Source organism: Atheta coriaria, unplaced genomic scaffold (genome assembly GCF_025399875.1).
Source record: "Atheta coriaria isolate IRGN ID8LTWV9N9 unplaced genomic scaffold, Caltech_Dcor_3.1 hic_scaffold_10_pilon, whole genome shotgun sequence".
NCBI classification, from domain to species: domain Eukaryota; kingdom Metazoa; phylum Arthropoda; class Insecta; order Coleoptera; family Staphylinidae; genus Dalotia; species Dalotia coriaria.
Genome location: NW_027045452.1, coordinates 179,582 through 201,653, shown reverse-complemented (window position 1 = coordinate 201,653; position 22,072 = coordinate 179,582). Strand labels below are relative to the sequence as shown.

The 22,072-nt window shown below is 38.2% G+C and overlaps 4 protein-coding genes across 5 annotated transcripts; 1 reads left to right on the top strand and 3 right to left on the bottom strand.

Moving 5' to 3' along the window:
* Positions 1 to 4,949: 4,949 nt before the first annotated feature.
* On the bottom strand, positions 4,950 to 7,216 carry CCT7 (chaperonin containing TCP1 subunit 7). The gene is made up of 4 exons (XM_065313678.1): positions 7,040 to 7,216; positions 5,962 to 6,872; positions 5,739 to 5,907; positions 4,950 to 5,667 (listed from the first exon to the last, which is right to left on the bottom strand). The coding sequence occupies exons 1-4, from the start codon at positions 7,043 to 7,045 to the stop codon at positions 5,125 to 5,127; spliced, it is 1,629 nt and encodes a 542-aa protein (XP_065169750.1). The 5' UTR covers positions 7,046 to 7,216; the 3' UTR covers positions 4,950 to 5,124.
* Positions 7,217 to 7,268: 52 nt separating this feature from the next.
* On the top strand, positions 7,269 to 8,404 carry Prosalpha2 (proteasome alpha2 subunit). Its single transcript, XM_065313682.1, has 4 exons — positions 7,269 to 7,422; positions 7,510 to 7,586; positions 7,647 to 8,058; positions 8,123 to 8,404. Exons 1-4 carry the CDS (start codon positions 7,382 to 7,384, stop codon positions 8,295 to 8,297), a joined length of 705 nt encoding a protein of 234 aa, XP_065169754.1. The 5' UTR covers positions 7,269 to 7,381; the 3' UTR covers positions 8,298 to 8,404.
* Positions 8,405 to 8,620: 216 nt separating this feature from the next.
* LOC135800436 (titin-like) lies at positions 8,621 to 17,952 on the bottom strand. Of its 2 annotated transcripts, none has more exons than XM_065313674.1 (5): positions 17,731 to 17,952; positions 17,314 to 17,529; positions 17,182 to 17,258; positions 16,925 to 17,128; positions 8,621 to 16,863 (listed from the first exon to the last, which is right to left on the bottom strand). In XM_065313674.1, the coding sequence occupies exons 2-5, from the start codon at positions 17,496 to 17,498 to the stop codon at positions 9,452 to 9,454; spliced, it is 7,878 nt and encodes a 2,625-aa protein (XP_065169746.1). In that variant the 5' UTR covers positions 17,499 to 17,529; positions 17,731 to 17,952; the 3' UTR covers positions 8,621 to 9,451. The 2 variants fall into 2 exon arrangements, with proteins under 2 accessions (XP_065169746.1, XP_065169748.1); XM_065313676.1 differs by having other exon boundaries at positions 17,820 to 17,952.
* Positions 17,953 to 18,447: 495 nt separating this feature from the next.
* betaCOP (coatomer subunit beta) lies at positions 18,448 to 21,891 on the bottom strand. The gene is made up of 3 exons (XM_065313677.1): positions 21,771 to 21,891; positions 18,744 to 21,597; positions 18,448 to 18,673 (listed from the first exon to the last, which is right to left on the bottom strand). The coding sequence occupies exons 2-3, from the start codon at positions 21,573 to 21,575 to the stop codon at positions 18,599 to 18,601; spliced, it is 2,907 nt and encodes a 968-aa protein (XP_065169749.1). The 5' UTR covers positions 21,576 to 21,597; positions 21,771 to 21,891; the 3' UTR covers positions 18,448 to 18,598.
* Positions 21,892 to 22,072: the final 181 nt, after the last annotated feature.

Sequence of the window (22,072 nt, the reverse complement as noted above, 5' to 3'; positions counted from 1 at the left end):
TCTAATTAGACAGAATATCTAATGCAATCTTTGTAGTTGGTTGTGACACAGCATTGTCAAAGAATAAATTGCTTTGAAAACCTGAAATCAAAAATAAGCAGTTTGATTTGATTTGATGAACTAAACTTTTATGCTTTTTTCCAATATTTTATACGTAATTTTTAAAAAATATTCCTTACTTGTAATGCAATTTCATTCGAATGCACCATAAAGTTTCCCACGTGCAAGGCAAGTGGTCGTTGATATTTGATATGAAAGCATTGCATTGCTTTGGCCAATTTCATATCTCCATCCCATGGCATTGCGTTGAATAACTCCAGTTGTACGCGTGCACTCTTAATTATAATATGAAAACAACATTGTATTATATTTTTATGTCATCACTAGCTCTTCCCCGCGACTTCACCCCGGTAGTGTTTAATAAAAATGTAATACGTTTTTACTCTCTTGTTCTAGACATTGTACTCGTATGTGTCAATTATCTCAATAAGATTCGCAATTTTATTTAAAGAAATTAATTATATAAAGAATTGCTAATAATTCACTTCAGCGCGCCATCTCAGATTCAACTATTTAACTATAATTATGATTGAATCCCAGTGCCAACTTTTATCCTATAGAAAAGAGTTGTCTTTTGGATTTTCCCGGCAATTATTCAAAATTTTCTCGCCGTAATAACCATCCTTGGACTTTAACGATCATTTAAAAAAAAGAATTGGCCAAATTGGTCTAGGCGTTGTTGAGTTATGCGCTTACCAACAGATTTTGCAATTCATTATTATATTATAGATTATTGTAACTTACGGTTTGTTGCAATTGTTCGCCAATGTTACCGAATGCCAATGTACCAAACAAATAAACAAATGCGTGCAGAACCATTACACAAATTGGAAACAACTCGAAAGACTAAAAATAGAATAAAATTCATTCAAAATAATTGTTCAAGCCTCTTAAGAGACAATAAACGCAAACGAAATTTTTGTTAAAGTTTTTACACGAGTTATTTAGGTAATTATATAATAGTTTCAGCGTTTTCGTTTGCGTTTACTTAAAATCTGGTCATTTCGGATATTAAATCGTACGGTTAGAATGGATATTGAAACGAAGCTAATCACAAGGCCCGCAACCAACAGTTCAACCAGAATTGGCCATTTGTAGACTGAATTAACTATTTTCCATATACTAAAAATAGACGTATTTAATAGATATTTAATAAAAGTAATACCAATCTCTGATATACCTTTCAACATGTTTAATCCTTTCCACCACCTGAGTGAACTTTTTGAATCGGTTCTTTTGGTTTCGCACAAACTTCAAATCCTAATAGCATATATAATCTCGGTATAATGCAAATTCAATGAATGTACGACTTGTATTAAGAACAAGATTGAAAATAGCGGGAGACTGTAGAGATACAGAACAATAAGAATATAACAAGCATTAACTATGTCTGTATATGGATGGTCATACACACCAAACGGGAAAATCTAAAATAGTTTTACGCTTAGTTGTAAACTTATGATAATTGACTTACATTTATTACGCTTGGCAATACTAAACAAGCAGTATACTTGTCTATTCCACTACAATTAGAAAATGCCGATACAACTGCATACGTGACCGCAAAAACAAAACATATGCAAAACAATATTGTTCCTAACAAATTAATTTTAGTATTATATTTTTGCAATTTATATTTGCTTTGAAGCAAAAATACTGGATTATCGAGGAGATCAAAGTAAATTTGCCGGAGTTGAAATGAGTAATAATATGGACAAAACCTTAAGAACACCCCGTATGTTATAGATACAATAAACGATAAATCGTATAGAAGATTGTCCAATTTTTGATCAACTGAAGCAAACAATAAAACTTTAAAATTGTTAAATATGAAATATTACACTTACCAAGCATTTGCAAAGCATGATAACCCGGCCACATAATTACTTGACAGAGAATTATTATATTAAAAGAAATAAAACATACATTATAATTGTGATTGAAATGCCGTAAATATAATGTATTGACAACAAAATATATAAATGATGTTTCACTATATTTTACAAATTGTGCCATGATTGTGCACTCCACTAGTCTTGTTGTATATGACATGAATCATGATTGAAACACATTTACTAAGTAGAATTCAATGTATCCTCATTAGTATCCACATCGTACTTGTTTAATGACATTTTCAGAGTATATGATAGTTTTTAAAATTGAATTCGTAAATAAATAATTAAAAACTGAACAAAATGAACAATAATATAACTTCTAATGATTTGTTCTTAATAACAATAACTAAAGCATTTGTTTTTCTCTTTTTTTTTTGTCAAATAAAGTTTTTTTGTGGACACTGTCAACTGCCAGGTGAATAAATAACAAAGTAATTCAGGACCAAATTATTTTAATTTATTTCTCAATACATAATGTGCACTTTTATTAAAGTAGCATTATTAAGTGTTTATGTATCTAACCAAAATATCAAAGTTTCCACATAATTACTTAAGAATTAATTCTTTTTAGTTGATTATAGTACAGCATTGTTAAAGAATAAATTGTGTTGAAAACCTGAAACACAAAAAATAATTATGGAATAAAGAAAAGCTGTAAAGAATTTTGCAAAGATCTTACTTGCAGGACGATCATGTTAGAATGCACCATAAAGTTTCCAACGTGGAGAACAATTGGTATTTGAAATTTCATATGAAAAAATACCATCGCTTTGGCGAATTTCACATCTCCATCCCAAGGCATTGCATTGAATAGTTCCAGTTGTAATTGTGCACTCTTGATATTCATATGAAAACAAATTAAACAAATTTAAACAAATTAAAGAATCAAAATTACACTATTAACTCATTTTTGGCTTACAATTTGTCGTAACTGTTCGCCAATATTAGCAAATGCCAATGTCGCAAGCAAATAGTTAAACGCTTGTAGGCACAATAGAAAAAAGATAAACCAATGAATCGACTAAAATAAAAATAAATTAGATATTAATACAGTTTTAAGCTATAAATATATACTGTTCGAATAGTTGAAATTGTAAGGCTGATCACCACGGTAGAAACAAGCAATTGCGCCATGATTGGCCATTTATAGATGAAATCAATTTTTTTCCATATACTAGAACAATATTTTAGAATTTTTTGAATATAATATATTCACCTACTGTTCAATGCGTAGACTAGCTTTTACCATACAAGAAAATTTTGCATAGCGGTGTTTTTTATTAACAATAAACTTCAACTTGCGGATACTTTGTATAATTTCGGTGTAATGTAAATTAACTGAATATTTTAATTGCACCAAGAACAATATTACGTTCATAGCGCCCAGTGACAGATAGTGAAATACAAAAGCGTAACAGATGTTAATGATATTTTTGAAACGGCGTTCATACACATTAATCGGAAATATCTAAAAGTGCAAATTTAGTTAGTTATAAGTGAACATAATTAATTATTTAGTAATACACTAGGTAATAGTAGACCACATGTAAAATTATCTTTATCATTGCAATTGGAAGTAGCCTGCAGTACCAAATATGCACCCAAAAGTATTGATGTACTGATATACCATGCCTTTGTAAACCAGTTAAATTGTGTTAAATAAGATTGCAATTGAAGTTTGCTTGTAAGTTGCAGTTTGGGATTACCAATACATTTGAAAAATATTTCTTTAATTTGTTGAGTATAATGGTATATACAACAAGTTACATATGCTCCAAAAAGTATAGATACCAAAAAGCATAAATCATAGATAAGTTGGTCATATTTTCTATTTCCTGCAATAGTAGTGCAAATCCGAGTATGTATTATAAAACTAATATATTATATAATACATACTGAACATTTGTAACGCATGATTACCATTCCATAAAACAATCTGGCATAAAATGAATGAAGTAATACTGATTAAACATATGTTACGTTTGTAATTATTTTGGCGCATATAAAGGAAATGCAAAACGTAATATACAAAAGATATCTTGACCATGTTGCTCGTTGCTAGACTTTTGTCCATGATTGTCTGATATTTCTTGATAATAAATATACCTCAATAGCAAGATTCAAACTTAATCAATCACGAATGATATGAAATAAATATATACAAAGTGGATGATGAGATTTTAATGTCAAACCAGACAATCATCAGCAGCGTAATGTAATAATCAGAGTATATAATACCACTAATGCCATGTGTGATTATTCTTCCTGAAAAACATTTAAAAGTAATTTAAATAAATTAAATATATGTTTACACAACAAATAATATTTTAGGTAAAAAACCAGTAGCAAATTTTTGGTTATCGGTCAAAAAACACGGTCAAATTTTATTAGTGTAATTTATTAGTGGTTAAAATCAATAATAATGTTCAATATCTTGGCAATTAAAAAGGCTAGGAGAAAAAGGACTTTTAAAACATCAAATTTCTATCTATTCGACTAAAATTACAAAGAGAGTGTAGACTTAGATTTTAAATTATTTTTAAGCCAGAAGAAAATGGAAAACGACAATTGATAGAGAATTGCAAGGTGATGAAAAATGTCGCGCCGTAAATAATTTAGAAAAATCTGGTGAATTTTTACAAAACTTTGTAACTTGGCTTACAATTATGCCAGTAATCCTGAAATTCTGATTATGGACTAATTTTATTTAGGTATAATATTTAATTAGGTAGGCTACCTTGTTTGGTAATATTTATGGGGCGGTGGGGGGTGGAGGGTGGTAGAAAGGACCGGTTAAGTATTCGCAAGATTACACTTTTCGGTCTAATGACATGATATCGCCAGCAGGAATAATAATTAGATAATAATAATTTCTCTTCTTTTAAACCACTGGTGTTGTGTAATGAAGTAAACAAATTAATATGCACCCGTGCAACAAAAATAGAATTATTATATCCTGACTAACTACTTCAGATGTGAAATAGTTCAAAAAACTTTTTTAGAAACCATTAGTTCGTTATATTTTAATAATAAAGTGATCGTTATTCGCTAGTACATAAGATAAGAATGGTGACAATGAGTTTGCAATTTCTGATAACTTTATGAGTGTTATGCTTAAGCCATAAAATGTTACAAAACAAAGAAATAAATGCGATGCGGAGCTGTAGAATTACATGGGCCTGCCCATTCCTCGTCCCATTTGCGGCATTTGCGCTGCGTCACCGGACTTCTGGTTCTTAATCGTCTCGTCCACGCTGAGAATAAGACAAGCCGCCTCACATGCTGCCGTCAGTGCATTCACCTTGATGATAGCTGGCTCCCAAACGCACGCCTCGAAGTTGTCGCTGATGTCCTCCGTCATAACGTCAACGCCGTACCAACAATTACCCTGAGCGTGCTTCTGGCGCAGTTTGTTCAGAATGTTCGTCGCATCAAATCCAGCATTGTCGCACAGCTGTCTGGGAATGACCTCTAATGCTTTCGCGAGTGCGCCGATAAGGAGCTGTTCTTTGCCGGCAATGGTACGGCTGTGATCTCGCAGCATACGGGACAATTCCATCTCGATGGCGCCACCACCTGCTACAACGGAGTCGTTTTGAATCGTACGACGGACAATCATAATGGCGTCATGAAGGGAACGCTCAGTTTCCTCTAGAAACTGTTCTGCTCCACCACGAAGAATTACTGTGCATGTTTTTGCATTAGGGCATCCCTAAACATAAAAGTAATATCATATAAATACGCATTTAAATATCTTGTAAGAAAAACCAAAAAGATATTTACCTGGAAAAAGTTGAAGCGTTCGCCACCAACTTGCTTCTCTTCAAACAGTTCGCAGCGACCCAACACAGAGTCGTTAACATCATTTACAGTAGTCATGACGGCACCACCGCAGGCCTTCATGGTTCGCTTGAGGTCCTCTTCCGGAACGCGGCCGGCGCAGAACATATCCCTATTAAAATATTCATTAAACACACCATAATACAATAAAACATTGTTAGTTTACCTATCAGCAAAATACTGTGTAGCTACATCACCAATCGGTAATTTGGAGAGAACAACAGTCGCGCCAGATTCATGAATCTTTGCTAATTTATTGTACAAAATATTCCATTCGGCATCTACAATTTTCTGATATTCCTTGACATTATTTACTCTTACTTCAGCATTATCCCTTTCTGCCTTTAACTCAAGCTCAATATTCAAAAGTGCAATCTTGCACTGCTTGTAAGTTTTAGGTTGCATCTCAAAGCCAGCATAACTGAATGTTTTCTTAAAGGCAACTCCAGCAACTAACGTGGAATCTTCCAGAGCTCCACCTGCAACCTTCTTGATGCCAATCATATTTAGTGGCAGCAACTCATCCAACATCAATACTGCATCAACCACCAGTTTTGAGAAGAAATCCTTCTGTTGGTGAATTAGCTTCGAGCTCATGGCAGTAGCGGCACATTTCTCCAACAAAGAACGGTATTCACCTGCATTTTCTTTTTTGATTTTAATTGCAAGCTCACTGATTTTCTCTAAGCACAGCTGAAGTGAAGTACGTACAGATCTGATGATTACTCTTGGATGAACTCCCTCCTCTACAAATGGTTTCAACTGTTTGAGGAATTCTCCAGCAATAAGCACAACTGAGGTTGTGCCATCTCCAACTTCTACATCCTGAGACTTTGCAATGTCAACCAGTGTTTTGGCTGCTGGGTGAACAATATCAAGCAGCTTCATGATGGTAGCACCATCATTAGAAATCGTTGCTCTGCCGTTGCGGTCTACGATCAGTTTGTCAAGACCGCGAGGACCAAGAGTAGTCCTGACTGCATCAACCACTGATTGGCAGGCATTAATATTAGAGACTAGCTGTGGTTTGCCCTGGGAGGTGTCTGTACCCTCTTTGAGGAGAACAATTTGTGGTTGCTGCAACGATTTTTACAAAAATATTATTAATCAAGACATTTTCAGATTGATTTGGGGTGTATTTCAATAAAAATTTTAATATTAGAATTCAGATGTCCAACCATTGTTGGAAAAAAATAGCATGACTCATAAAGATAAAAAGGCTTTCATATCTAAACGTAACTTACCATCATTTTGAATGGGGGCGGTTTTATTTAATGCTTGGCGTAGAAAACGAAAGAATGATGTTGTTCTTGCAGTGGAATCTAATGTTTAACAAAAAGCACGAGATCCGGAATTGCACCCAAAGTCACACCGCACATGGAGGTTATTTCCAGAAGTTTTTTTAGTGATATGTTGGGAATTTTATGAATCCAAACAAATTTTCGGTGTGAGGTTGGCAATACAGAAACTTTCGGTTGTATTCGTGTACGTTCGTCGGTGTCGGCAGTTGTGGAATGACAAACAATTTTGTTGCAAGTTCATTCTCCGGCTTCGGTGTTTTACTTTAGTATTTTCCTAAAGTAATCATGGCTACGGAACGTTATAGTTTCTCCCTAACAACTTTCAGGTATGTTTGCTAGTTAAATCGTTACATAAAATGCCTAATCGGCTTAAATTCCTGGTATTTAAAAAATAACCTTAAACTTAATTACAGTCCTTCGGGAAAACTTGTTCAAATTGAATATGCTCTTGCTGCGGTTGCTGCTGGTGCCCCATCGATTGGAATTAAAGGTAACATTCACTTTCAACCAGATAGTTAATTTTTTCTAACAAAAATAATCACGTTTATAGCTATAAATGGTGTAGTTATTGCCACCGAAAATAAACACAAGTCCATCTTGTATGATGAACATAGTGTGAATAAAGTGGAAATGATTACCAAACATATTGGGATGGTTTATTCCGGTATGGGTCCGGATTATCGTCTTCTGGTTAAACAGGCAAGAAAAATGGCACAGCAGTATTACCTTGTCTATGGTGAGCCCATTCCCACTGTGCAGTTGGTCCAAAGAGTTGCTGCTGTAATGCAGGAGTACACTCAATCTGGCGGTGTCCGTCCGTTTGGGGTATCTCTTCTTATCTGTGGTTGGGACAACGATCGTCCTTACCTCTTTCAGTGTGATCCTTCTGGGGCATATTTTGCTTGGAAGGCTACTGCAATGGGCAAGAACTTTATTAATGGAAAGACTTTCTTGGAAAAGAGGTGTGAATACTACCACATTTCTACTTATCAAAAATAATTATATCAATATTCCATATTTTTATAGATATTCTGAAGATTTGGAGTTGGATGATGCTGTGCACACTGCTATTTTAACACTGAAGGAGAGTTTTGAGGGGCAAATGACGGCCGACAACATCGAAGTCGGAATTTGTGACAGTCAGGGATTTAGACGATTGGATCCTTCACACGTTAAAGATTATTTGGCTAATATTCCGTAAAGTACTAACTTAGTTTTTAAAAGAATCGTTTGTGATTCATATCAATTATGTGCTGGTTTTCTTATTGTATTTCATGATAATTAAATTTTCTCGTACAAAATACATAATTGTTTTTGACTGGTAATCCTAAAATGTATTACCACCTGCACAGAGTTTAATTAACAAGGAAAAAATTCTTAAATATTCCTTCATTTTTATTATTACAAAACATTGAAAAAAAAAAGCAATCAAATTTCAGCCGGTTTGCGTAAGGAAAGTTCAGAAAATTCCAAAGAAAACACCGTTGTCGTACTTTAGAGGTTCTCTCAACAGGAACTAAAGTATGTTTTGATCATAATTTATTCTTTACCATAAAACAATTCGCATTCATGCTGCCAGTATGCTCATTACACAATAAATTGATCTTCTTTATTGTTTAAATCGATAATAAAGTGGAAAAAGAAAAGCAACACAAAACACAATTTAATTGTCGTATGTATTAAAACTACACATTTATGATATAGTCGTGAAATAAGTAAAATATCTAAATATATCTTCTGTCATTTCAATCAACACATTTTCTTTTTAACTTGAAAATAAAACCATGACAACTAAGAGAACATCATGCATCCTTCTTCATTATAATTATATCGTTCCGTCTTCCCATATCGGCTTCGGAAAGCAACATCTTGAAGTACATTGAAGTATGTAGTTGTGTTCTCTATGCTAACGTTAATTAGGTTTGTATGTATTTACCACGTAAAGAATATTATTATGGTACCTCGAACAAATCGATGTCTGTCTTGAATTCAGCTTATCATAGAAGTTAAATGTATATAATAAGATTTAGTTTCTTTTTAAAATATGCTTTGATTAATAACTAATCTGCAGCGCTTGAATTCGCTTACTATCTCTTCCGTCCTCTGTACAATTTGCAGCATTTGCGGCGCGTGTACTTTCCATATTTACATTGCAAAGAAAAATATGGTAATGTCTCCAAATTCTCTAACTAACTGTTTGCTTAAAAAATCGCGTCGATGTTGTAAATCGTCATAAGTCGAACATTAGAAATCCCTATACACTTTTGTTTTAAATATTTACAAGTCTTTTGTCCCTCACAGGCAACACTCGAACGAAATTGTGCCGAAGTCCGCTGACGCTAGTGTTCAAGTGTCTCAGTCCAATTTCGCACGTTTGATGTCCTCGGATGTGTCCTCCGTCGCTGAAACATCGGTTAAGCCCCGCTTCGGACTTTTACTCACCAAAATACTGGCCGCGTCCATGTCCCCCGTCGTCGGTATTTCCTCAGAATTACAGAACGGCGTCGACTGCTCTACATGAAAGTCGAACATATCCGGCGGTGGTTCACTCAGCGAACTCATTTGATTGGACATCGTGCACATGTCTCCAGTCGCTAGCAGATATTCGGCAGTGCCTTCTTGCACTTTCGCATCAGTGTCCGTACCCGTTGTTTCAGACGTTGATGAGGATTCTGAGATAGCAACCGATTCAAGTTCATCTTTTTGACTGGTGCTCGCTGAAGTAGTTTGAACTTCTTCGGGGTCCTCAGTCAACAAGGGCATTGATATCGGACTTGTGAACTTTTCGCCATCATCCAGCGAAGGCAGCGAATAGAAACTAGGACTGCTCATTTCGGTGGACGTTGCAGGTACGTCCTGTATCGTCAACGGCAATTCAATACTCGCTGTCAAATCAGCTGGCAATAAGTTCACTTGCTGATTGGCAACAGACTGCGCAATATTAGGATCAGTGATCGTAATCGGCAGATCGACATTTTTAGGTACTTGTTGATTCAGCACATCGCTCTCCTTTATTTTGGCGGTTGTTGTGGGAACCTCCAAAGGTGTCATAATGGGAGAATTTACTGTGGACGTTTCCAGCACGTTGTTAACTGCCATTGGAAAGCCGGGACTTAACTGTGATTGCGTGATTTTCGCTGCGGCAATTGTTTGCTCTTGTTGGAATACATCAGTATCGGCCAGCGCAGCTGCAAGAATATCCTGATTCTTAACTGACGACTGCGATGAAAAGATCTGGCTTGATTCCTCTGCAGGATCGATACCTAATTGGCTATTCAATGACATCAACATTTGATTATCTACGTCGGAATTAATTAATATCTGTTGGCCGTCGGTGTGGATGAGAATGTTTTGTCCTTCCACGTGGGCTAAAAGATTTGCTATCTCGGGATTGCCTTCGGTGAGAGATTCGAGGAACTTGTGCGTCGCAACAGGATCACCAGTGATGATGAGGTTCTGTTGAACGTCCCCTTTGTTTATGCTGCAAGTGATTGCGTGGATCTGTTCGGTAGACCCCTCTGCATCTGCAGGTTGTTCCACTTGATCTAGTGCTTGTTCTGTAACAGGTGGAATTTGCGGTTCCTCTAAGGTGGGCACCTGAGGAGCAACCACTGGAACTGCACTGTCCAATTTGGTCTGGGCGGGCGCTTCAACGGTCTTTCGAATTTCAGGTTGTTTCTGTGCCGTCGTTTTAGTCGTTGTTGCTTGGGTGGTAGTTGTCGTATCTGTAGACTCTGTACTTGCTCCAGACCCTTCAATCTGTAATACCATGTTGCTTAGATCACCTCCGAGGTTCAGATTAGGATCCAAGGACATGAGCGCCTCGTTATTCAAAGGAGTCAAACTTCCTGACTCGTCTAGGGTAACCAACATATAAGACTGTGGTTGACCATCGACAGTTTCACTAGGCAAGGCCAAAATTTGGCCTTCCATGATTGTTGTTTCGTTACCCATGGCATCTTGAATAACGAGTTGCTTTGGAGGACGGTCTTCTTTCTTATCAGTTGGTTTTCCAGTTGCTTCTAATTTTGCCCCAGAAGCAACTGTTGCAGGTACTCGTGGCGCACCTACAGCAGAAACACCAACTTTCTGTTGTCTCATTATTTGTTTAGGCTGACTTGCTTCTGTGGCAGTCTTTTTGACTTGAGTGATTGGTGCAAGAGGTGGTACAACATTGCGAGAAACAGGGGTGGTTACAGCGGCGTTAGAATTCAATGCCTTTTGTTGTATTACTGTCCTAGTGGCGTCCGGCATGGATGAAGTAGCAACAGTTTTTTTGATTACACGCTTAATCGGTGCACCTCCTTTCGTCTTATTTGCTGCCCGATTAATGGCCTCTAATTGTTCAGCGACTTGCTTCTCAATATCCTCATCGCTTGTGCCATGAATTCGATTAACAACTTCACCCTGCTGATTCTTAATGATGACCGTACGTGTTTGACCAGGCGGGCCTTTCATTGGAGGCAAAGCCCCTTGTAAAGAAAATTTCTTTTGTGGCGTTGCTACTTTGCCTGCCTCAATCTTAGGTTTCTTTACAGTAATCAACCCTGAACCTGGTGAACTGGTTGAATGTGCAATTATTTTCGTCCGCTCTTTCATCTGAGCCGGAGAAGACTTAACAAACGTCTTCTTCACCTGAGTTTGGTATCCCATAAGTTTTTGCTGTTCAGGAGTTATCAGGACTCGTTGTTGCTGGCCTTGATTGTTTGTAACAATCATAATCTTATTGCCACTAGGTTCTGATGTGGCTGTACTTTGACCAGTTTTAGTTTGGAGTATAGCTGGTTGCTTCTTAACTATTTGCCTCTTACCAACCGTATATTTAGTTCCGGGCGCAGCAGTGCTCTGCGATGGAACAATGACAAACTTGCCCTGCTTACCAGATGCCAATATGGTCGGCTGATGTTTCAATATTGTCGGAGTTGTTGTGGTGGTACTCTGATAGACCCTCTGACCTTTAACAATTTTGGTATAAGTCTTGGAAGTGGGTGTAGTCTTTAAATTACTGCCCGTCGCAATCATAGTTTGCTTAGGTATTGGCTTGATTTGTTGTTGGACTGGTTTTCTAATAACTTGTTGAGCAGTATGCTTCCCAGCTTCAGGTACCACCACGGGCATTGTTTCAATGTTGTCGCTTGTCAAAAATTGATCGCCCAACACAATTGGCATGTTGTCAATATCAAACGTATCTTCTTCCTTTGCTCTGGGACTGTTGAGAAGGTCATAAACCTTTTCTTCGACGGTTTTAGTCGAACCACCTTTGATAGTCTGCTGCTGGATAATAGTTGGTTTCTTCACCTTCGAGATCGGTTGCAAGACCTGGCCTGCAGCTGTAATAATAGTGTGTTCGAGAATTTTGGGCTTGGATTTTGTCAGGACGTTTGTCGATACTGCCGTCTTTTTGACTTCATCATCTGATGACTTTTTAGCGTGCTTGGTGATAATAAACGCGTCAATATCTTCAATGTCATCATAACTTCGTTTAACCTTCTGAACAGATACAACTGAATCCGCTGGTCGGATAAGTGTGTCGGACAATATAGTAGGTTTGGTTTTACTTGTTGAAGGAGAAATATTTCCTGTCGTATGTGTGCCTGCAAATATTCTTCCCATCTGCTTCGGAACAACTGGTTTCTTCGGATCAATTTCAAACTTGGGAGTTGCAATTTTTGGTAAGGGCACTTGTTGGGGTTTGGACGCCGGCGTACGTGGTACTCTCTTATTGTCAGTGAGAATGTCCAGCAATTTAGAGGTACTTTCCTGATCAGATGACAATCGGCTATTCAAAATGATGGGTTTGGAACTTGCTTTCATTTCAGCCTCTTTTGAGACTGGCTGCACCACAGGCTCCTCTTCCTTTTGCATTGGAAGTTCATCACTAATACCAACTTCAGCCTTCTCTGGCGATGCAGTGACATTTGGAATAGTTGCAATTTTTTCAGTACCATCCTCAATAATCTTAGCAATTTCCACCTGACCTTCGGCCAGAATGTTCTCAGGCACAACTGTGACATTCTTCTCAATTATATCTTTGTTGAATGTGGACACAGATGCTAATAAATCGAGTGGATCATCGCTTGCAGCAGTTTCCACTGCATCGGTATTTGCAACGGTGCTCTCATTATCCTCATTATTGTTCGAAGTTACCTCGACTTTCTCAGTGATGCTAACCTCCTCAGATAAAAGCGAAATTCTCTTCGGAGATTTAATAGTTGCTACTTTCGCTAATTCGTCATCTCGTTTAATCGTCTTCTTTGGTTGGCTGGCTGGATCAAATTTGGATGCATCCTTGTTGAGAATTATTGGCGGCGATTTTATCGGCGACTGTCTAGTCTGCGAAGATAGGGGTGTCTTTATAGGCGATGATGGTGCCATGATAGGTGATGATGGAGTTTTGACTGGCGACATTGGTTTCGCAGGTGAGAGTGGTGCTTTAAGCGGAGATTGCGGAGCCTTTACAGGTGATTTCGGAGTTTTGATCGGAGAAGCTGGAGCTTTAGTGGGTGAAGTTGGAGCTTTCGCCGGTGAAGATGGAGTTTTCGTTGACGAGGTTGAAGCTTTCGTCGGTGAAGTTGGAGTTTTAGCTGGGGATGTTGGAGCTTTGATAGGCGACTCTGGCGATTTAACGTCTGTCATTGGTAAAGAATCCTTGACTGGCGAACTATCTCTTGCTTTAATAGATTCTTGACTCGATGGCAATTCTGCAGAGGGAACAATTTTCTTTTTTAATGGTGATAATGTTTTGAGCCAATCACCAGTTCCGGAATCGGAATCGTGACCACTCAATCTTCGAGGCGATTGCATTTGACATAGTTTATCAAGAAGTGCTTCACCAGTCAATTTCTCTTCGTGTTTCGTTTCTAAATCTTCTGCAACCTTTTCAGATGACTCTTTAACCGAGACCTCCTCAACTATTTCAGCTGGAGGTACTGATTTAACCTCAGCTTTCGTAGGGGAAGTAAGTGGAGATTTAACTACAGGCACCTCGGTCTTCTCAGTTCGTGATGAGCGCAGATAAGTTTTAGGGCCGCCCGTTGATCTACTCCCAGATTTTGGTAATGATGGTGACTTCATTTCCGCTTTGGTTGGGACCGCCTTCTTTTCTTCATTCATTTTACTATAGACAGGTTTCTTTTCTTCTGTTTTAGGAGTATGGTGTTCAGCTTTCTTTTCTTTCTTGTCTTCCGATCTGGTTCTTTTCTCATCTTCCCTATCTGACGAAGCATTCCTCAAGCTGTCCCTTCTTGTCTCTCTAGATTCAGATGTTTTTTGACCTTTTAAATCGTTCTTCTTGTCATCGTCAGATTTATCGCTCATTTCAACATCTTCGTTGGATGATGAATGGCCACGTTGACGTTTTAGCCCCTTTCTATCATCGGATTTCTTACTTTCCGGTTTAGGTTCGATATCATCAGTTGACGTGGAACGCACAGGAGTTTTTTGTCGAGTTTTCGGCGATTTGGACGCTGCATCCATAGGTTCTGCAAGTTTATTCATCAATTTATTTTTCATCTTGGAAATAAGTGGTGAAGCAGGCTCATCAGTCTTGCCATTGTTGACTTGAGCTTCATCCGGGTGATCGTCCTTCTTGCCACGTTTCGGCGTAGTTTTGGAAGCAGAACTTTCAGATTTTCGGTCCTGAGAAGATTCACTCTGGGACTTTGATCTGCTCGCTCTAGTTTCTCGCCGTGGACTGTCTTCAGCCTTTTTGTTGTACTTTTCATTTTCCTGTGCTCGTAAACTACCGAACACATCAATTTCAAAGAGTACTTTTTCTTTAGGTTTTGATTTTTCATGAGATTTTGCCCTTTTCTCAGATTTTTCAGACTTATCAGACTTCTCCTGATCTTTCTTAGCAGCCGATAATTTCGGTTCTTCAACAATCGAGGGCTTATCCTCTTTCTTAGAAACTTTGTCATCGTCCTTTTTAGATGATTTTTCTTCTTCCTTTTTCGAGGGCTTCTCATCCTCTAACTTCGGAACATTTTCATCTTCACCTTTTGTTAGTTTTTCATCTACCTGTGCACTTTTTACAGGTTTGATATCTTTCTTTCCTTTATCAGCATCTTTAGCTTCAACAGTTTTAGTATGCTTGTCGGTTTTTTCAGCTTCATCAGACTCGCTTTCTGTCTTAACATCTTCCTTCTTCGTCGCTGACTTTTTCTCTTCTTCTTTCACAATAGGTTTAACATCACTTCTACGTGCTGATTTTCTTGTCTCAACCTTCTCCTCAACGTGTTCTATTTTTTCTTTTTCGCCACCGCGGGTTGAAACTCTACGTGTTGTTTTCTTATCTTCTGAAACCGATTCTTTTTCTGGTTTGATCTCAGCAAGTTTTTCTTTTTCGGGTTTGATCTCGGCAGGCTTTTCTTTTTCGCTCTCCACGCGTACAGAACTTCTTCGAGTTGATTTCTTTTCTTCTACTTCCTCCTTTACGGCAGTCTCCTCTTCGAGGTGTTTCTCTGGTTCGAGTTTTGCCTCTGGTTTTTCTTTCTCGGCACGAACGGAAGTCCTTCGAGTGGATTTCTTCTCTTCCATCACTACGTCCTTTTTCTTTTCAACCTCTACACTCTTTCCGGGCTCGGTTTCTTTCGCTGGAAGTTTCTCTTTTTCCTTATCGAATCTTGTACTACGGCGAGTGTGCTTTTTATCCTCAAGCGTTTGCTTTTTATCATTATCACCTTTTGGGTCTGACACTTCTGAGGATTTCTTGATAGTAGTTTCTTCTTTCGCCACAGAAACATCAATATCAATTTTTGTCTTCTTAGCAGATTTTGGAGGCGAATCTTTTAGAAGTGATTCATCTTTTTCCATTTGTTTCTCCATCTCATACACATCTCTCTCCAATTCTTGTTGCTTTTCCTTCATACTCAATTCAAAGTCTTCAAATGATTTAACAAATCGTTTCTTGGGATTAGTTAATTTGGTCGCAATTTCAGGCGATTTCACACCCATACCTAAGTCATCTGTTTTGAGTAAACTTGGTACTTCTGGAACTTTAGTTGATTCTAATAAACTAGTAAAGTCAAGTTCCATCTTTTCTTCAGCAGCTTTCGCGCCATTTTCCTGTTCTTTAGGCGTTTTCGCCCCCTTTTGTGTCGTCGTTGCATTATCAGCTTTGTCTTTGTTGCTAGCTTTCGGCGTCTGTTTTGCAGGCGTCTTTACTTTCGATACTTTATTCTCTTTAGCCGGCTTTGGTGAAGCTTCAATTGAACTGTCAAACACAGACGAGTTATTTGTGTCATCAAAGTCCAAACTTTTATCATCATCATCATCGTCATCGCCATCATCCCATTCTGCTAATAAATCGTTTGTAATATCGGGCGCAGGTTTCTTTACACTAGTTAGCTCTTCTTTCGGAATTGGAGCTTGTGCTCGTTTCCGTTTCCTTCGTTTTTTCTTCTCGGGGACTTCACCTTCGCTGATTTCACCACCGGAAAGGGTTATACCCTTCTCCAACAGAGCCAAATCTTCATCAATGCTATTTGTCTTTGATTTTGGAATTTTAGACTTCCTGGGGCCCCGCTTTTTAACCTTTTTCCGTTTATCATTGAAGAGCGGATCGGCTTTTAGATGTGTTTTCGTGTGCAACGCAAGTGCATCAATACGGCTACAGGTAAAACTGCAAGACGTACACTTGAACGACGTTCCTTTGATATCTTCTCGTTTCTGTTGCACCAGAATACTCCGTCGATGATCGTTCCGTTTGCCGGTGAATCGAGGATGAGTCACAAAACGCGCTGGCGTCTTCTTATTGGACGTTGGAGCTTTAATAAATAATTATGCACTCAGTTAAACGTAATAAATAAGTTATTAAAAAACACGTACTCCCTTTTGGACGACCTCCTGGACCAAGTTTGGGTGAATTCTTAACTTTTGGCGAACCAAATATTTCAGAAATTTTCACTTCCTTCTTTTGTACAGCAAATTTAGCATCATCTAAAATATTCTCATTACCATCAGTACGTTTTTCAGCAATGATCACATCCTCAGGAAACTTCTCCATATTTCCCTTCTTTGCTCTATGCATATCTGTGAAAACAAGCAATGTATCCCTTTATTATTTTTGTTAGCAACAAACATACCCAATCCTTTCTTGATGAACTCATCTTTCTTTGAGTAGTTATATGGAAATATTCGATCATTCTTTTTCACATACTCACTAAAAACACACCATAAATTCAGTTTCGCTCAAAAATCTTATAAGATAAACTTACTATGAATCCTCTTGAAAGAATTTTACAATTGCAAATGGCAGTTTAGCCCTGGATGAAGACTGAAGATCCTCCTTGACAGATTCTTCTAAGTGTTCAAAGCCGACGGTTTCTCCGGGCCACCAGCAGTTACCTAGCTTTACCCAGACGATATCCCCGTGCTTATATTCAGACGGAGTGTCGCACATTTTGGCTGCTCACGACGCCACATATAAAAACCTGTAGGCAATGATGCTTGTTGATCAACACAGCACTAAAAACGTCACCGCCGGTGGTATGCGCTAGACAACCTCCAATTCTTTGAAATCTCTTTCTGTCCACCAGCAGAACGATTGTTTACAGTGTGGCGGCGGGCAAACGCTTCGCACAAATAGAGATTGCAAAGAAATAGAGCGCAGGAGCACAGCCACCGATCATAACCTTAATTCTTGGAGCGAATGCGAAGAGCACGGTCCGCCGGCGTCCAAAACATTAGGCGGACGCGAATTCTCGTCCTTCGCCAAACTCACCAAACGTATTTTTATTTATATTAATTGTCAATAAACGCGTAACAAATTCACTCGGCGGCGACGTACATCTTGTACCCAGAATGCCTTTCGAAGGTTAGCGTCATCAGTGCAGCCAACATTTGCCGCCCAAAATATCTTACTACGCTTGTGCGTCGGTCGAACACTCAACAATAGTAAAAATATTTCAAACTATTTTAAACTAAAGCAATTAATTAAAAAGCTCTAATAGTTATTAAATTTTTATAACAAGCAAGTTATTTATGTATTTATCGCGCTGAATATTTTGTTTGAACTGCCTAGCTTTACTTTGAGCTGTTATAAAATCGGCAACGTTGCAATGAGAGCCAATCATAGCGAGTGACACCAGCCATCTTTAAATCTGGAAATGCATCATGATGACGTGCGTGTGAATGCATTTGAAAGTTTAGCCGCGATCAGGTAATGCGATCTCAATTATTTTAAATAATTATTAATGCAATAATCAATAATTCAACCTACTTCGGTGGTATTCTTTTGATAATTTGTGAATTTCTCAGGTCAAAATTCCGGTAACTAAAGTTAATTTAAACAGAATTGTGTTTAATGAATAATCATTTTGAATGACTAGGAAAAATAAACTTTGAAACAATGAAAATATATCAATATATTGGCTACATAACTCAATGAGGCTAAGAATTACACAGTATTTAGTTTATTTTAATTTACTTGCACAATGGAATAAATTGAATCTTATGAATAAAATAATAAAGTTGATTCAATCAGCATGCAAACACAATAGATTATCCAGCCACCACTTTGGTTTGATAGCTCTTCTGGCACATGTTGATCTGATCACCCAAACTCAATGCCATGCCCTGCAAAAACAATTAATATACATATTAAAACACGTATTTCAAATAATCTCTCAATCGTGAATAGGTTTACCTGACTCTTGGCTCGAATGCGAATATGTCCGGTAACTGCCGCTTCGGGTTTGTTGAAAGGTTTCTCAATGCTCAAGTTGGCAAGCGCATCCTCACCAAAAATACTCTTGGCGTACATATTCGCCGCCATGAACCCACACTGCCCGGATAATGCCTTCTCCGGCGTCAAACACTTCATATTCGTGCTCTTCAGCAAATGCTTCAAATAATCCGCCAAGTCGGTGATGGTAGTAACCACAGAAACCTTGTTCTCCCATTCAAACTCAGCCCACATGCTGCGGAATTCTGTATCCGTGCACGAAGCGGGAACAATATAATCCATGATGTCAATGTGGATGTCATTCAGTACAACCACATTGCGATCGGAGGCAGCTCCGGTAACATCGTATACAATATTACCGAAAATAATCCCATTCTCTGTTGAGGCGACTTTGACATTCGCCTTGATATTACAGAAGTCCTTTGGAGCCAATACAACGGGTTGCGGTTTCTCCACAAGTTTTAAATCACCAAGGGTAGCGATTTCCAAAGTACAGTTCTGTAAAGTGTCTGTAGTTTGATTGACAATGAGTACGTCAAGAACAATATCGTATTGATTAACATGGACATACGCTTCAGCATATACAGGATCGGAGAATCCAGTAAGCTGAGTAACCTTGTTAAGTTTACTGGTTGAAACAAGTTCTGATCCAGTATTGCGACCACCAACTAAAGCTTGCGACAGAGACGACTCGAAAATGTTATCGCCGAGCTCTCCAGACTTATCCTGATTTAACTGCAAGAAACTAATAGGGTCATCAGCCTGAATCTTATTGTTAGGCTTCTCTTTAGCCTTTTGGATGGACATATCTTCGAGTTCTTTGGCGAGCAGCATCTCGTTGAGTGCATTTCGGCACCGCAGATTGAAAATCTCGATAACTTTCGGTGAACGATCGGACAAAACTCGCAAACAGAAGAGAAGATGATCAGTATCATCATTTGTGATAGCCTTGGTGGGCAAGCCGGACTTTCCAAGGTGAATAATACCAGCCATGATTAGCATGACACTAGCATCAAACTTATTTTTCTTCTTGGCGTCCTGAGAACACTCAGCATACCTCAATGCCAGCTTAGTTAAGGTAGTGCCTAGACCAGCCGCAATGAAAAAGTCGCCATCCATCATGTACTGTCGCAAAGGCGGACGCTTTTCTTTCTTAGACACCTGGGTAGTATTAAATGCAGATTGAGTTGCGTAAGTGCCATCCGATGTAACCAGAGTATTGTTACTGCTTGTGCCAGTGGAAGCAGATCCTCCAGTTGCGCTATTTCCATTTGCAGCATTCTGTCCTTCTTCGGGGTTCTCACCGGCGTGTAATCGCTGTTCAATTTCCAACAACGGTCCATCACCCAACGTTGCATTAATCTCTCTTAAAACACATTCAATATCCGTGGCTGTAGTTGCATATTCACCCAAAATCCACAAGGCAGCTCGATGTATCTTAGAAGTCTTCACATCGCCAAACGACTCCAACAACTTTTCGATAATAATCGGCCTTAGATTTTCGAACTTTTGTATAGCTTCTCTTACGAAGATCAATACATCAGCCGCGGCCAATTCGTTAGTATCCGAAAGAAACTCGACCAAAACGGGAATCACCGTACTAGCAACATCGGGGAATTTAATACTGCAGGAGTGTAAAGTCCTTACAAGCAATTGTCGATACTTGCCGGTGTCTTCATGTTCAACATCATGTGTCTTAGCCACTTCCTTCTTAAGAACCAGCACCATCTCTTCGATATTTCTCGACGAAACCAAGTCTAACGCTAGATTCAACGTCTTCTTCCTAACTTCAAGATCGGGGCTTGCAAGGACACGTAGAATATCCATAACCAATTCTTGCAGAACTTTCTCGTGACTTGGATGGTCTTTCAACGCAATCAAGCGATCCAATACTATAAGTTTTACATTATTATCGCTTTCTTTAACTATCAATTCAATGTAGCAACTTGCAGCGGCACGGATAGCTGTTGGAGCGTTGGATAGAGTTATCAAAGTACCTGCGGCTTCATACCGTACAGCAGGACTACTTGAATTCAGTAAGTTGTAGATGCATCGGATGAACCGAGAGCGTTCGTTAGGGTTCGCATGGCAGACTTTATAAATCAACTCTACTATAACCAACTGTAAGATATCCCCGAAAGTATTCACCTGATCTAAGCATGAAGCTAGATAGGAAAGCGCACGGTCTTGATCAGCATGTAATAACATTAAGAATGCGTTACGCTTGCACGACATATCCTGCTCGGTTTCCAAGAGGGTGGCAACTAATTCAGGCGCGTCAGGGATGAGAAATTCAAAATTGCGGTAGATTGTAAAGATGGCCAAAACGGCGTTGCGCCGAACATACGAATGACGATGCTCTAGACAAACTCTGATGGCAGGCATCAGGGGTTCCAACAATTCAGGTTCTTTTAGTTTGCATAGAAAACGCAAAGTCGACCCACGCAAAAATTCATTTGGATGTTGTAAATCTTTACGATATGCATCACAAACAAGAATCATTTCTTGTAAAAGTTTGCCATCTGCAGATGTTTTAGGAACAATCTCCCAGAAAATTAGCAAAAGTTTTTTAATTGTGTGGTCTTGCAATGGAAGGACAAACCTTATGATTATCATCAGGACGCCGGGAAGACGCTCACCGGCGAGAATCATGTTGATTACCTTCTTTAATGCATCAATTTTTGTTTTGGTGTCACCTTTCTCAAGGTCCATCTTGAGTTGCATCTCATTGTTTGGCTCCGAATCAGAGGGTAGGTTTATAAGGGTGTAGCATGGCTGCTCCACGGCAGTCATCTTGACACAGTTGTTTTAAAACCTGAACAAAGTATTGTTTTATGAAAAGAACTTTTACATATTTGCAACGAACATTTTAGGCTAGGTTTTGATTTTGAGTTTTTTTCTTGTTGTGACAAGCTAATTATACTAGGTTTCAACTATTTACGCATAGAAATATGCATTTAATGAATAATATTTAATAAAAAGACTTACGTTTTATGGAAGTTCAATGGAAATAAATTAAATACGGACAATTACAATTTTCTTGTCGGCTACGTGTCAGTTGATGTCAGATGCTCTGCGTTTGCTTTTCATGTCAACATGTTGACACGCTTGCGCAAAATTAAATTGGATAGTTGGTTGCATAGTTTACAAATAATAAACTCATTAACTGTTAAACTAAATTAATTATAATGAAATAATACTAAGGAAAAAGTAAATTAAAATCTGATATATGTTTATGGTAAATAATTTAATTTTTATTTAATTATTTATACATTAACAAATAATTCTTA

Bases quoted from the DNA above. Each gene is read 5' to 3' on its own strand.
- betaCOP (XM_065313677.1), bottom strand. From the start codon at position 21,575: ATGACTGCCGTGGAGCAGCCATGCTACACCCTTATAAACCTACCCTCT. The intron at 18,674-18,743 runs GTAAACCTATTC...TTGTTTTTGCAG, and splicing joins GCATTCGAGCCAAGAGTCAG to GGCATGGCATTGAGTTTGGG.
- Prosalpha2 (XM_065313682.1), top strand. From the start codon at position 7,382: ATGGCTACGGAACGTTATAGTTTCTCCCTAACAACTTTCAG. The intron at 7,423-7,509 runs GTATGTTTGCTA...ACTTAATTACAG, and splicing joins TTCTCCCTAACAACTTTCAG to TCCTTCGGGAAAACTTGTTC. The intron at 8,059-8,122 runs GTGTGAATACTA...ATATTTTTATAG, and splicing joins AAGACTTTCTTGGAAAAGAG to ATATTCTGAAGATTTGGAGT.
- CCT7 (XM_065313678.1), bottom strand. The intron at 5,908-5,961 runs GTAAACTAACAA...ATATTTTAATAG, and splicing joins ACACAGTATTTTGCTGATAG to GGATATGTTCTGCGCCGGCC. The intron at 5,668-5,738 runs GTAAATATCTTT...TTTTATGTTTAG, and splicing joins AACGCTTCAACTTTTTCCAG to GGATGCCCTAATGCAAAAAC.
- LOC135800436 (XM_065313674.1), bottom strand. From the start codon at position 17,498: ATGTGCGACACTCCGTCTGAATATAAGCACGGGGATATCGTCTGGGTA. The intron at 17,129-17,181 runs GTATGTTTGTTG...TTGTTTTCACAG, and splicing joins GTTCATCAAGAAAGGATTGG to ATATGCATAGAGCAAAGAAG. The intron at 16,864-16,924 runs GTACGTGTTTTT...TATTTATTAAAG, and splicing joins AGGAGGTCGTCCAAAAGGGA to CTCCAACGTCCAATAAGAAG.